Source organism: Ochlerotatus camptorhynchus, unplaced genomic scaffold (genome assembly GCF_037179485.1).
Source record: "Ochlerotatus camptorhynchus isolate MF236.1 unplaced genomic scaffold, CSIRO-AGI_Acam_v1.1 ptg000367l, whole genome shotgun sequence".
Lineage (NCBI taxonomy): Eukaryota > Metazoa > Arthropoda > Insecta > Diptera > Culicidae > Ochlerotatus > Ochlerotatus camptorhynchus.
The window spans coordinates 5,094,646-5,106,918 of record NW_027040855.1 but is presented as its reverse complement, the minus strand read 5'-3'; the positions used below and the strand labels follow the sequence as shown (position 1 = coordinate 5,106,918).

The window sequence follows — 12,273 nt, the reverse complement described above, 5'->3', positions numbered from 1 at the left end:
CAAAAGCTTGTAAAAAGGATTACTTCAATCAAAAGCATCGTCTCTGCAATCTACTAAGCTAATTAAATACATTTCTTTCTTTGTCTTTTTCTTGTTTCAGCTCGTGGCCGGGCAAAGTACGAGGTAACGGTACGCTTGGCAAATTCGTCGCACTTTGAAACGAACGAGAACGGAGAACGGCAACTGAATGAAAACAGTATCACTCTGTTGGAGCAGCATGTAAGTAATTGATTGCCAACGATGATTGGTTGAGTGAAGGTGAAGTCTTGGAAATGAAGGATTCGTTTTATCATATTTGTGGAAAGACATTTATGTATCCAGTAAATACGAGAGCAGAAAGCTCACAATTCATCAGAAATAACATACAACTCTGTTGAGATGATTATACCATGCACCAGCTATTGAACTAATCGTATTTTACAAAGCTAGATTGAAGATTTATATTTGAATCTGTATTGCACAGAATTTATGCTACGAATCCATGCAGCTCTACAAAATATTCTGTGTCAAATTGCTTCTTTCCTCGTCTTCCCGTCCGTCCGTTGTCAAAGACTGACTCAACCTATGCGGTGCATTAGCAATCGAGTTCAGTACCCTGCGTACGTTGCTGTTCCGGTCACCCCAGGAATTGGTCCTATGGCCACTTCCTCCCGATTCGCGAATAGTTGGCATCGGTCCAACGGAGCCAGTGTTCGATCTTTGAGCATCTTTCTTCCGGATGGAACTCGGTAGACGGAACGATCTGGACATGGGTCTCAGACGTTGCATCATGGAACCGCGATTTCCCGTGCCCGATCGCTGACGATTGGAAGAATCCTGAGACTCCAGCAGGGATGTAACCAGTTTTTCCAGCAATTTCAAGTCCGCCGTATTTTTCGAATTCCGGATACTGCTGCGACTTGGTGGTAGACCACTGCTGCCGTTGGAGGATCCAGCGCCGGACAGTCCGAAAAGACGTTCTGCAATCTGAAATGAAGATGGAACCGGGGTCAATGTTATCGAGGCATGTTGAAATCGCACACACAAGCAAGAAACTCAAAAATGTTAACTTAGTTAAGGGAGTGCCTTAAAATGGCAAGCTACATCGTTTTCCGACAAGGAAGCTTTCCCCCCGGACGAACATCATAAATCACACAACAGCAACCATCTCCTGGCAGCTAATAGTGGAAAAGAAAGCAACTTTTCCCTCTGCTTCATTCTATTCGCCCCAACTATACCCCATCTCCAGGCACACACACACACACACATTTGGCACGCGGACCGACTTCCAATAATGTTTCTCCATAAGGAGCACTTTACCAGTAAATGGCTTTTTTCCATGGCTCCGTTATTCTAAGCTTGCAACAACGGACGGGCCACGTCGGAATGTCAGAAAAAGACACATCGATCGGAGTCGGTCCGGCAATGAACGGCGGAGCGCAAGTTTGATTGGCAATTTTTAAAAATAAATTACTCTCTGGAGTTTTCCGGTAGGCGGAAATCAAGAGCACCCGGAGGGATACTGGTTTTTGTTGTAATGGAAGGAGAAGTTTGTTATTGGCTCAACTGGGGTACGCTTCCGAGGGCCAATCAAACTGTCATTAAGCATTAAATCAAAATTTTAAAGCGTGACATGGATTCGAGAGGCATATGAAATATGTTCAAATTGTTAAAACATATAATATAATTACATGAGCTTGAGACCCACAAATAAGGAATGTATCTGTTGTAAGGCCAAAATGACGATAAATATTTAAAAAATGGCAGCAATACGCTAAAAAACGTCCTCCATACTGCATGATTGCCTAAATTCCAAAACCCAAACACACCAAAATAGCAACAACAAAACCAAACGACAAAATTTCACTAAAATGCCAAATCAGTCCAAAGTCTGCCATTAATCAAAATAGTATTAATACTAAATAGAGCAGCCAAAAACAAAGAAATGATAAAACAACGACTCCGAGCCAATTTGTTAATCCAAGGCCCTAAAAACGCTAAGAATTGCCTAAAAACTTTAAAACATCACAACCTAAAAAATGGCATCAAAACTAGCCCAATAATTATCGAAATTGTTAAAATAGCCCAATTCTGCTTTCAGAATGCCAACATTATGTTGATATCACTAAAACGACAACTGGTATAAACATATTGTTAACTAAAAATCTCACTATTGTGCTTGAAATGCCAAAAAATGGCCCACGGAAGTCAAAATTAATTGTCCAAACTGACTTTATAAATTCAAGACAATCCTGAAATCAAGACAATCCTGATAGAACAGTTTTGAAAACGCTTACAATTAATCTTAAAAATGCCCAGATAATCAATTAATCACAAAAAAAGGCATTGAAAATCTCTAAACGATTTTAAAACAGGTTGTTATTGAAATTTAATTTGGCGGTCTGATTCAGTTATATCTTGAGATCATGACCATCTAGAAAGTTGCTGCCTTCAAGAAAGTTCTTCGGAATGTCAGTAAAGGTATTTCCCAAAACAGAGACCACTTGTAAGAGGCCAGAAATAGATGTCCAAGATGTCGACTACTGGTTTTCAGAAAAGATGTCATAGGCATGGCTATGTTCAGAATGAAAAGACGACTAGAGGCCCACAAAAAGTCTGACGGTAGCTTAGAATCTCTTCTGGGTTTCGGAAAAATGGGCTTAGAAATACTGTCTGATACCGTAAGTTTGGGCCTAGGGGGTGACATTATCATTACCTTCGAACAGGTTGCACAATATCGTAGGTGATACGAATTTAAAACTATTAAGAACAAGACGGATATCTATTGCTGCACAGGTTTTTTTTTAATAGTTACTTTATTTGTACAGGCTCAATCGAATAAACTTCACAGAGCCGAGTTATCATTTTCGTTATATTGCACAGATAGTATGTAGGAAATAATTACTATCTCCCAGATCTAGACATATCCCTCTCCAACTGTTAAGGATTGTCCTGGCTACGTCCTTGCCACTGGTAGGGATAGGAAAGATATGTTAGTCCAATATTTCCTTAAAAGAGATGCAGAGAACTCTACGACCCCTCATACATGTCTCGGAAATTTAGAAATTATGTTAGTAGGGAAGGTAAGCCATATGTGTTGCTGGCAAATGCAGATTTTTTTTAAATGGTAAAATTGCTGTCCAGAGCGTCTACTGAAAGATAAGGTTGCTGAAATAAAATGAAGATATAACACGGTGAATTCACTATCGTTGTCAGACCCGTAGCTGATTGAAAGAAAGGAATTATTTTGTGTTTTATCATTTTTTTCTACTGACTACCTCTTTTCTCGTAGACACAAAACCTCTATGTCTTTTCTACTTGAATAATATTCCATAACAAATTTCAACTATAAATCATTATTCAAATGGAAGCAATAAAGTTCCCAGATTCAAAATGATAAATCAGTGGCACCGGTGATGTAGAGACAAGCGTGATTACCTCTCACCCCAGCAGACCTGGGTTCCAAATTTCTTCTTTCGAGTTCCATTTGACGTTATTTGTGAATGTGATCGACTACTTTGATCAAAATTGCACCAGTTGTTGTTCTCTCTAGAAGTATAAACAAACCACTGTCAAAGATTTTCGATTCCCAATACTAGAGGTGTGCTAGCGAGGCCCGAGGGGTGTACCAATTTACTTTTAGTCAGCCTTTATCACAATGGGCGTTTTGATGCGAGATATAGTGGTGCAAGTACCAAATTTCATTTTTTCGTTACGAGACCAGCCCACGACTGAAAGTCTTGGTAATATGGAAAATTGCTTAGCTAACGTACTAATTTTTCGTTATTATTCTCATAAATCCTTCCAATCTTATGTCGTTAATGCCAAAAAATCAAAAATGCCCGCTTTAATGCTATATACACGGTTGAGGACATAGCTTGATTGAAATCGAGAAAGACAGATTAAAAAAATTCCCATTAAAGCACGTGTGTCATCTTCGGCGTTACTTCGTGATGCAGCTTGCCAACAATTTGGTCGCTTCCTTCTACCGCACAGTGGGCAAAAATTGACAAAACCACGACTAAATTGAAGGTCTCGGCTGCCAAACTGTTTCAGCCCGCATGTTATACATATTATTAAAGGAAAAACTCTGCTGTATCGATTGGTAGTGGTTTCAGTAGTACCGAGGTAGAGGGCCAGGATCAACCCGAGTTCCCGGTAAGTTCATGTAAAGACACCATATTCGCCCTCAGGGAAACTCTACTGGTCTAAAGGAGGATCTGGATTGACCGATAAAGTGTCCACATTATAAAAATTGTCCTAGAACTTTGCAATTTTTCCTATGTTTGTTCAGAATCATGAGATCAAAGCGAATTTAATAAAGAAATTAAATTTTGGGGTAAAGTGGCCATATCCTGATCCTCCGGATAATCTGGACTGACCGATAAAGTAGCCACATTATAAAAAATGTTCTAGAACTGTTGTTTGTTCAGAATCACGAGATGAAAGCGTATTCTATATGGAATTTATAGTTTGGGATCAAATGACCATATCCTGGTCCTCCAAATAATCTGGGTAGACCGATAAAGAAGGTAGTATAATCTAAACTGTTCAGCATTTGTCTACCACACAAGTTGGGAAAAAAAACTACAAGGGACAGCCCTGTGGGGTTGTACGCAATGGTGACGTAGGACTACTTGGTCTTATATAATAAATATTATTTGTTAGCTGCAGCAGGAGCTTGTGTTTTGTGTAGGGACAGGAATTTGAGTGGGGTTCTCTCTGTTTATACTCTTTAATATGACGCGCTTGACATAGATGGCCCACAGCAACTCACGAAGAGCTACTGATTCCTATCAATAGCGGTGCGGCTTCTTCTTCCTTCTATGGATGCTCATGTGGGATGCAGCTCACTACTTGCAGGCATCCTTTCGTTGTGTACTGGAGAACACCACCACTCACCGCACGGTGATTGAATAAACACCGTTTGGTGAGACCGGTTGGAATTCAACTTTGAAATCCGTGTTAGAGAAATCGCTTTTCGCAGGCAATCGGTTATAATTTAAAGTATCATAGCAACAGTTGCACTTTCATGTAATTTTCAATAGTGACATTTTGAAAAATGATAAGGTCTTTAATTTAACAGATGCGTAGAAAAAATTTCTATCGATTTGCATATTAAGAATTAAAATCCATCAGACTATTTTTATGCCGCGACCGACTTTGGTTGTTGAAATCGCACCCCCTATGTGGCCTTGTAGTACATGGTATGTTAGATTTGAACATATCTAGATAGAGCTGGAATTAGGCGTAACAGCTTTTGTAAACAATGACTGCTCTCGATGATGTTTAGGAATTCAAGTCAAGCCTACGCAAACTAATATTACCGTAGGGTAGGCGAAGTCTTACCCTACCTGATGGTGATGTTGATTTGCGCCTTGACTTTCAAGACATCATCGAAAGAAGTCATTGTTTAAAAAAACTGCTACACCCTAATTCCAGCTGTTCACGACAGTCCTCACCTTGCAAGCATACACCTTGCACCGTCGATCCGTAACGTTAGGCATTGGATACGGATAACGGATAGCTTTGACGTTGATGTAAACCTTCAATCCGGACAAAGAGCACAAGCGGACAATGACTGTTTACAAGTGAACAAAGACACAAAGTAGACGAATTAAAATGTGCGTTCACAAAACTTTATCCTTAATTGTACTATTAAAATTCTAGTTTACTAAGTTAAAGTTACTTATATTAATTGAATTGGAGGTAAACTTATATTATATTTGATTAATTAAACTTATAATCTAATGTACAAAACGATAAAATTTAGACACCAACAGCAAACACAAACAATCAGCTACGACGTAAGTTTCCTGCAAATTATTATTATACTCTAGCTAATAAAAATCACAATTTGTAGCTTAAAGCTTACTCTACGGAAAAACCAGAGTTTGCTATAAAGAGGTCCGAAAACCAAGTGGAATTCACACCAGTGCCAACACCAGCTGTATCTTGATAGGGAAGCTGACATCGGATTGATGACCTTAGCAAATGGCAAAAAAAAATACTCTTACAAATTTATGGTGGTCCTGAGAAGGAACATTTTATCGTGACGGTTGAGTAATGCTGAGCTATTAGGGTGTAAAACACAGATGAGGCTGGTAAGCTGTATGTTGTTCGGAATGAGGCATGAATCGTGCTTGGCATAGATGGTCCACAGCGACTCACGAAGAGCTACTGATTCCTATCAATAGCGGTGCGGCTTCTTCTTCCTTCTATGGATGCTCATGTGGGATGCAGCTCACTACTTGCAAGCATCCTTTCGTTGTGTACTGGAGAACACCACCACTCACCGCGCGGTGATTGAATAAACACCGTTTGGTGAGACCGGATGGAATTCAACTTTGAAATCTGTGTTAGGGAAGACGCTTTTGCAGGCAATCGGTGATAATTTTTAAATATCAAAGCCACAGTTGCACTTTCGTTCAATTTTCAATAGTGAGATTTTGAAAAATATAGTCTTAAATTTAACAGATGCGTAGAAACATATCTGATCGATTGGTGATAAATTTATTGAAATTGGTCCCGGGACAGTTGAGCTATTAACGTTCAAAATCTTTCTTAATTTTGTTACATGTTCCATTTTTGGTTTTCACACAGCGTACCCCCATGTAGAAATCACAGACGTAGTCGTACGTCAAAACAATCAATTTAGGTATTGTGATATGTGTTAAATTAAAAAAAAATCTCTAAGTTCATCTGGGCCTCTAATAAAACGGTAATCATTCCTTGTCTTCTTCGTCACTGTAAATATCAGAATCACACGAACTCGTGCTGTCGTATTCCATGTCGTCGCAATCTTGCTCGCCATTCATTTCCCATTCATCTTCTACACCGCTTCCATATAATATTGTGCCACTTCCTCCATGTATTTTACATCCTTACTATCAAATGCTACTTTCGAACCAGAGATGAACTAGCCTAAGGCTAAAAATCTCTTAAATAAAGTCTAAAAAAAAAACTTTCGAACCTTTATTGTGGTATGTTAAATGCGATAGCTTCGGATCGGACCATGCTAATGCGGTTGCCATCATAAAGGGCGAACACGAAATTATTGCGACACCGAAAATGACATGCCAATTTTCTTATAATGTTTAGAATCAAACCAAAATTTTAGGGTAGTTTTATACATATATTTACTTCGAAAATCAAAAGAAAAGTTAATCGATGAAGCCTTGAGTGTAAAATTGAACGCATTTTCGCTTGATGCCCTCCATCAAAGTCTTTACAGTGTCATCCGGTACCAGTTTCTCAGTTTTTTTTTTTCCATTTTCTTAACATGTCCTTCTCGTCTTTGACTGTCTTCTTGTTCTTCCGAAGTTCCCGCTTCATTATTGCCCAGTACTGCTCCACCGGGCGCAGCTCCGGACAGTTTGGCGGATTCATGTCCTTTGGAACAAAATGGACAGAATTGGCCTCATACCACTCCAGGACACTTTTAGAATAGTGGCATGATGCCAAATCTGGCCAAAATAGCGGAGCTTCGTCGTGCTGCTGCAAGAACGGCAAAAGGCGCTTCTCGAGGCACTCAGATTTGTAGATCTCGCCATTTACTGTGCCCTTTGTCACGAAAGGCTCACTCCTCAGTCCGCAAGAGCAGATGGCCTGCCAAATGAGATATTTGGAGGCGAACTTCGACATTTTCTTCTTCTTAAATTTGTCGTCCACATCGAACTTGCTCTTGCCGGTGAAAAACTCCAACCCCGGAATTTGCTTAAAATCGGCTTTTATATACGTTTCGTCGTCCATCACACAGCAGCCATATTTTGTCAGCATCTTCTCGTAGAGCTTCCGTGCCCGAGTTTTAGCCGTCGATTGTTGCCGCTCATCGCGGTTTGGGAAGTTCTGTACCTTGTATGTATGTAGTCCAGCTCTCTTCTTTGCATTCTGGACGTAGCTCTGCGACATGCCGATCTTTTTAGCCAAATCACGGCTTGAGACGTTGGGATTTGCTTTAATCATCCGCTTCACCTTTCCCTCCGTCTTTTTGTTCTCCGGTCCCGGTTTTCTTCCAGCTCCTTTGCCGTGGTCCAACGTCAACCGCTCCTGGAACCGCTTCAACACTCTGGAGACGGTTGAATGGTGAATGTTCAACATTTTTCCCAACTGCCGGTGCGACAGGTCAGGAAATTCCAGGTGTTTGGAAAGAATTTGTTCTCTCAACTCGCGTTGGTTCACCTCCATTTTCGTTGAATCGAAAAACACGACTTCGAGTTTGACAGCATGTACACAATACACATCAATGAGAAAGGGTGCAAAATTTGGTTGATTTTTACCCAATGGTAAAAAAGTTATGCCCTGTTGAATGTGTCGCAATAATTTCGTGTTCGCCCTTTATCTGATATCATGTTGCATGAAACTTCATTAATCCTTTAATATGAAAACAAGGATCGGTCCAGTCTTAAATAACATACTAATTCTATGGGGAATGCTAATGGTCGTGTTGTTCAGAGTATGACACACACACACAAAAACTGCGGGTTTCTAGGAGAGTTTACAGTGCCGATATAATAGCAGATACAACTTTTTTCTCTTATGATCAATTGAGCTGAAGCCATCTTCACAGGATTTCATATGTGTTCAATTTTTCGATTTAAAGAGCCATTTTTTTAAAGTACCTGCCAGAAGTGGTGTACTAGGGATTTTTTTAAATGAAAATAGTTTTAATTATTTGAATATGAACAAGATTGTTAAGAATAAAGATCGTGGTTTTCCAGGACGGTTTACATGCTATGACAACTTCTACGTCAATCCAGATTTTCCGGAGGATATGACCACTTTAAACCAAAATTTCAATTCTTTATTAAATTCGCTTTAATCTCATGATTCTGAACAAACATAGAAAAAATCGCAAGGTTCAAGGACATTTTTTTATAATGTGGACACTTTATTGGTCGTTCAGGATCCTCTTTTAGACCAGTAGAGTTAGTCGATAGATAGCGGCATTTCCTACTTTACCGGAAACTCGGGTTGATCCTGGCCCTCTATCTCAGAACACAAAAATCTCCGGCCAATGAAACCTCTTCCAATCGATTCAGAGTTCATCCTATGATAATAAAGGGTGTCCACGATGAAATTGCCACACTATGAAATTGCTCTAACTTTTTAACCGTTGGGTAGAATTTAATGAAAATTTGGGTGGATTTAGTTCATAGTGCATTATTTACATCCTGCAAGTTTTAAAGTCCTGTGATCAAAACTCGCGGAAATGGAGTCGAAAGAACAGCTCGTGCGTGATAAAATCTTGCGCATTCATCACGATAACAAGGATCTCTCGCATCGTTCCATCGTTAAAACGTTGGGAATCGCGAATTTCACGGTGTCGCGAGTGATTAAGCGGTTCGAGGAACGGTTGACCACCGATCGGAAGCCCAGAAGTGAAGGAAAAAGTATTCCGTACAACACCAAAAATCACAACCGCGTAGTTCAACCGAAATCCGAACGCCTCCGTTAGGGATGTGGCTAAGAAGCTGCACCTAAGCCGAAGTTTTGTCCAGAAGGCCAAAACTAAGGCTGGGCTTCGAACGTTCAAGGTACAAAAGGCCCCTAATCGCGACGAGAAGCAGAACAAGTCCGCCATAACCCGTGCCAGGAAGTTGTACCTCAACATGCTGACGAAAGTTGAATGCTGCATCATGGACGACGAAACATATGTGAAGGCCGACTTCAAACAGATCCCCGGCAACCTGTTTTTCACGGCCAAGGATAAGTTCAGCGTTCCGGAGCATGTCCGCACTCAGAAGATGTCCAAATTTGCGAAGAAATTCCTGGTTTGGCAAGCCATCTGCACGTGCGGGAAGCGAAGTCCACCTTTCGTGACCCATGACACGATGAACGGACAGGTGTACATAAAAGAGTGCCTCCAGAAGCGGCTGCTTCCTCTCCTGAAGGCCCACAACGTCCCAACAATCTTCTGGCCGGATTTGGCCTCATGCCACTACTCCAAGGACGTGCTGAAGTGGTATGCGGACAATAACGTCAATTTCGTGCCGAAAATGTTCAACCCTCCCAACACTCCGGAGCTCCGCCTTATCGAGAAGTACTGGGCGATTATGAAGCAGCACCTTCTTAAACGACCTAAGGTAGTGAAGGCAGTCGAGGAACTGAAGAAAGTATGGGTTTACATGCAAAAAACGGTTGATTCACAGGTTGTGCAGAATCTTATGGCCGGGTTTAAGGCCAAGGTGCGGGCATTTCGTATGGACTGTAAATAAAATACGAGTAAAATGGTAAAATGAAGTTTAATAGTTATTTCTCAATCCCTGAAAATTTGATGGCAATCGGATTAAAACTCGAATTTTGCGAATCAATTTTGTGTGTGGCAATTTCATCGTGGACACCCTTTATGTATAACATGTTGACTGAAACCGTTTGGCAGCCGAGATATTCAATTTAGTCGCACTTTTGTCAAGTTTTGCCCACTGTATACCGGTCCGAGCCAGCTATATTGAAAAGGCAGTTTGATCGCTTGTCATTTTGTAAGTTTGAGATATTTTTGATTCCTTGTGGACGGGTATCAACACCTAAATAACATGGAGCTCGCACAAGACTACCAGTAACCTCAACATTCTTGCTACCATCTTTTTTCCATTATTTCGTAATACGAGCAAACAGACTACTAAACTACAGAGTGCAAACTACTAACCGCATGGTCCGTCCATAGTACAGGAAGACCTGCAATCATAATGCGATCCATAATCCACTCGTTCCTGGTCAGGGTTGTTTACCCCGACGTCAAAAACTACCCCATTTTAATTCAAAATATGTCAGAGTTTAAAATAAAAACAAAATCATTGTATTCTCATCATAACTTGAGGAGTATGTGGTTTTTTTTTGTGGATAGTTGAAAAATCGATTAAAAAATGACTGATTTATGATAGGTTTAACAATTACGCATCAACCGACTATCACTGACAGAACGTTTTGTCACGCAATGAGAAGTAGAGCCAAGGCAAACAACAATCATCAGTAATGGTCGCTGCTCACAGGCAAAACGTAACACTCACTGCTGATGATGTAATGCACAACGAAAACAGTACGATGATGTGAAAAGGCGATCCAAAACAGAAGAAAATGAAAACAATGCCTACGCATACCATGTTTGTCTCGGCACGCGTTACTGTGTGAGTTACAAACAAAGCTGGCAAAATTAAACGAATTGGATTCGTTTGTACTCACTCACCAACACACTCACATAAGCAAGCAAAGTAGCAACTGATTCAAAACGAGCACAGATGAGAGTTGTGATTGTCGGGACTGACCAGATAGGTGATGGATCACCACCGAAGACGACATTCACCAGTTGCTTTTTACTTCTATGGTCATGGAGAGTGCTTCGACTAGCACATTGATAGAAGCGTACCAAGCGTTACTACCATCAGCTGTTTGACGATCGTGATTGTGATAGGTCGCAACTCTGTTAATGACGTAAACGCCGTTAGTGTCTGTGAAGGGAAGTTCACGGCTCTGAAGAAAATAATTACATATTGATTTTTATAAAAATATTAGAAAAGATATCAAAAATCTAAAAAGAGCATTTTTTTAAGAAAATTCACGTGCAAAAACATTTTTTGTAACTCATCATGGCATGAAAACAACAAAACGGTGACCTTGCGGTTTTGCTGAGGGTCTATTTTTTTAATGGTGAGATATAAAACATATTCTAACATGTACATTTTTTCGGGAATCTAAGAAAAAATCCTATTTGCTTGGATTTTTGATGATTTTTTCCAATATTTTTAGAAAAATAAAAACGTGTCGAAATTTCATTTTGATTTTCGGAGCGGTAAACTTCCCCTAATAGAACGTCATTAACAACTCTGGTCCTGCACTGAAAAAAACTTCTGAATTTTAACTATCGCATAAAATATTCCCTCGTTTAATTTTGAGCTGCAGTTGGCATAAACAACAGAATCGTTTACAAGCTTGCATACAATGTTGCTAATTTAAGCGATAGTGCGCTTAAATTTACACAAAATATCGTGTAAATGTATGCCAAATCTAGCGTTAATTTTATGTGCGCTATATCTCGCAGAAATTTACATGAATTTTTCAAACGGTGTGGTCAATCTTTATCATATTTGTACATACTCACTAGACTGATGCAAAATTTGAAATTTTCGCTCCACAGTGCTCAAACGGTTCTTAATCGGGCCTTGATTAGCCTCCCAAAATTTGAACTCATTTAGTGAGAAACTGACTTGGCACAAACCATTTGAAGTTTATATGGGAATTACTATGGAGAAGCCGTAATTTCGATTCATATCGATCTCAAAATTTACCAGTTCACTC

General features: G+C 40.0%; 2 protein-coding genes across 2 annotated transcripts in view; one reads left to right on the top strand and one right to left on the bottom strand.

Moving 5' to 3' along the window:
* The window catches only part of LOC135709864 (uncharacterized), a 949,216-nt gene that overhangs the window by 464,634 nt on the left and 472,309 nt on the right, over window positions 1-12,273 (top strand). The window contains exon 7 of the mRNA XM_065232287.1: window positions 101-219. Coding sequence (XP_065088359.1) covers window positions 101-219 — 119 coding nt within the window. The remainder of the gene's footprint in view (window positions 1-100; window positions 220-12,273) is intronic.
* Window positions 314-12,273, bottom strand: part of LOC135709869 (uncharacterized) — a 147,776-nt gene continuing 135,816 nt past the window's right edge. Inside the window, exon 13 of the mRNA XM_065232302.1 lies at window positions 314-966. Within this exon, the coding sequence (XP_065088374.1) occupies window positions 490-966 (477 nt within the window). The 3' untranslated portion in view covers window positions 314-489. The remainder of the gene's footprint in view (window positions 967-12,273) is intronic.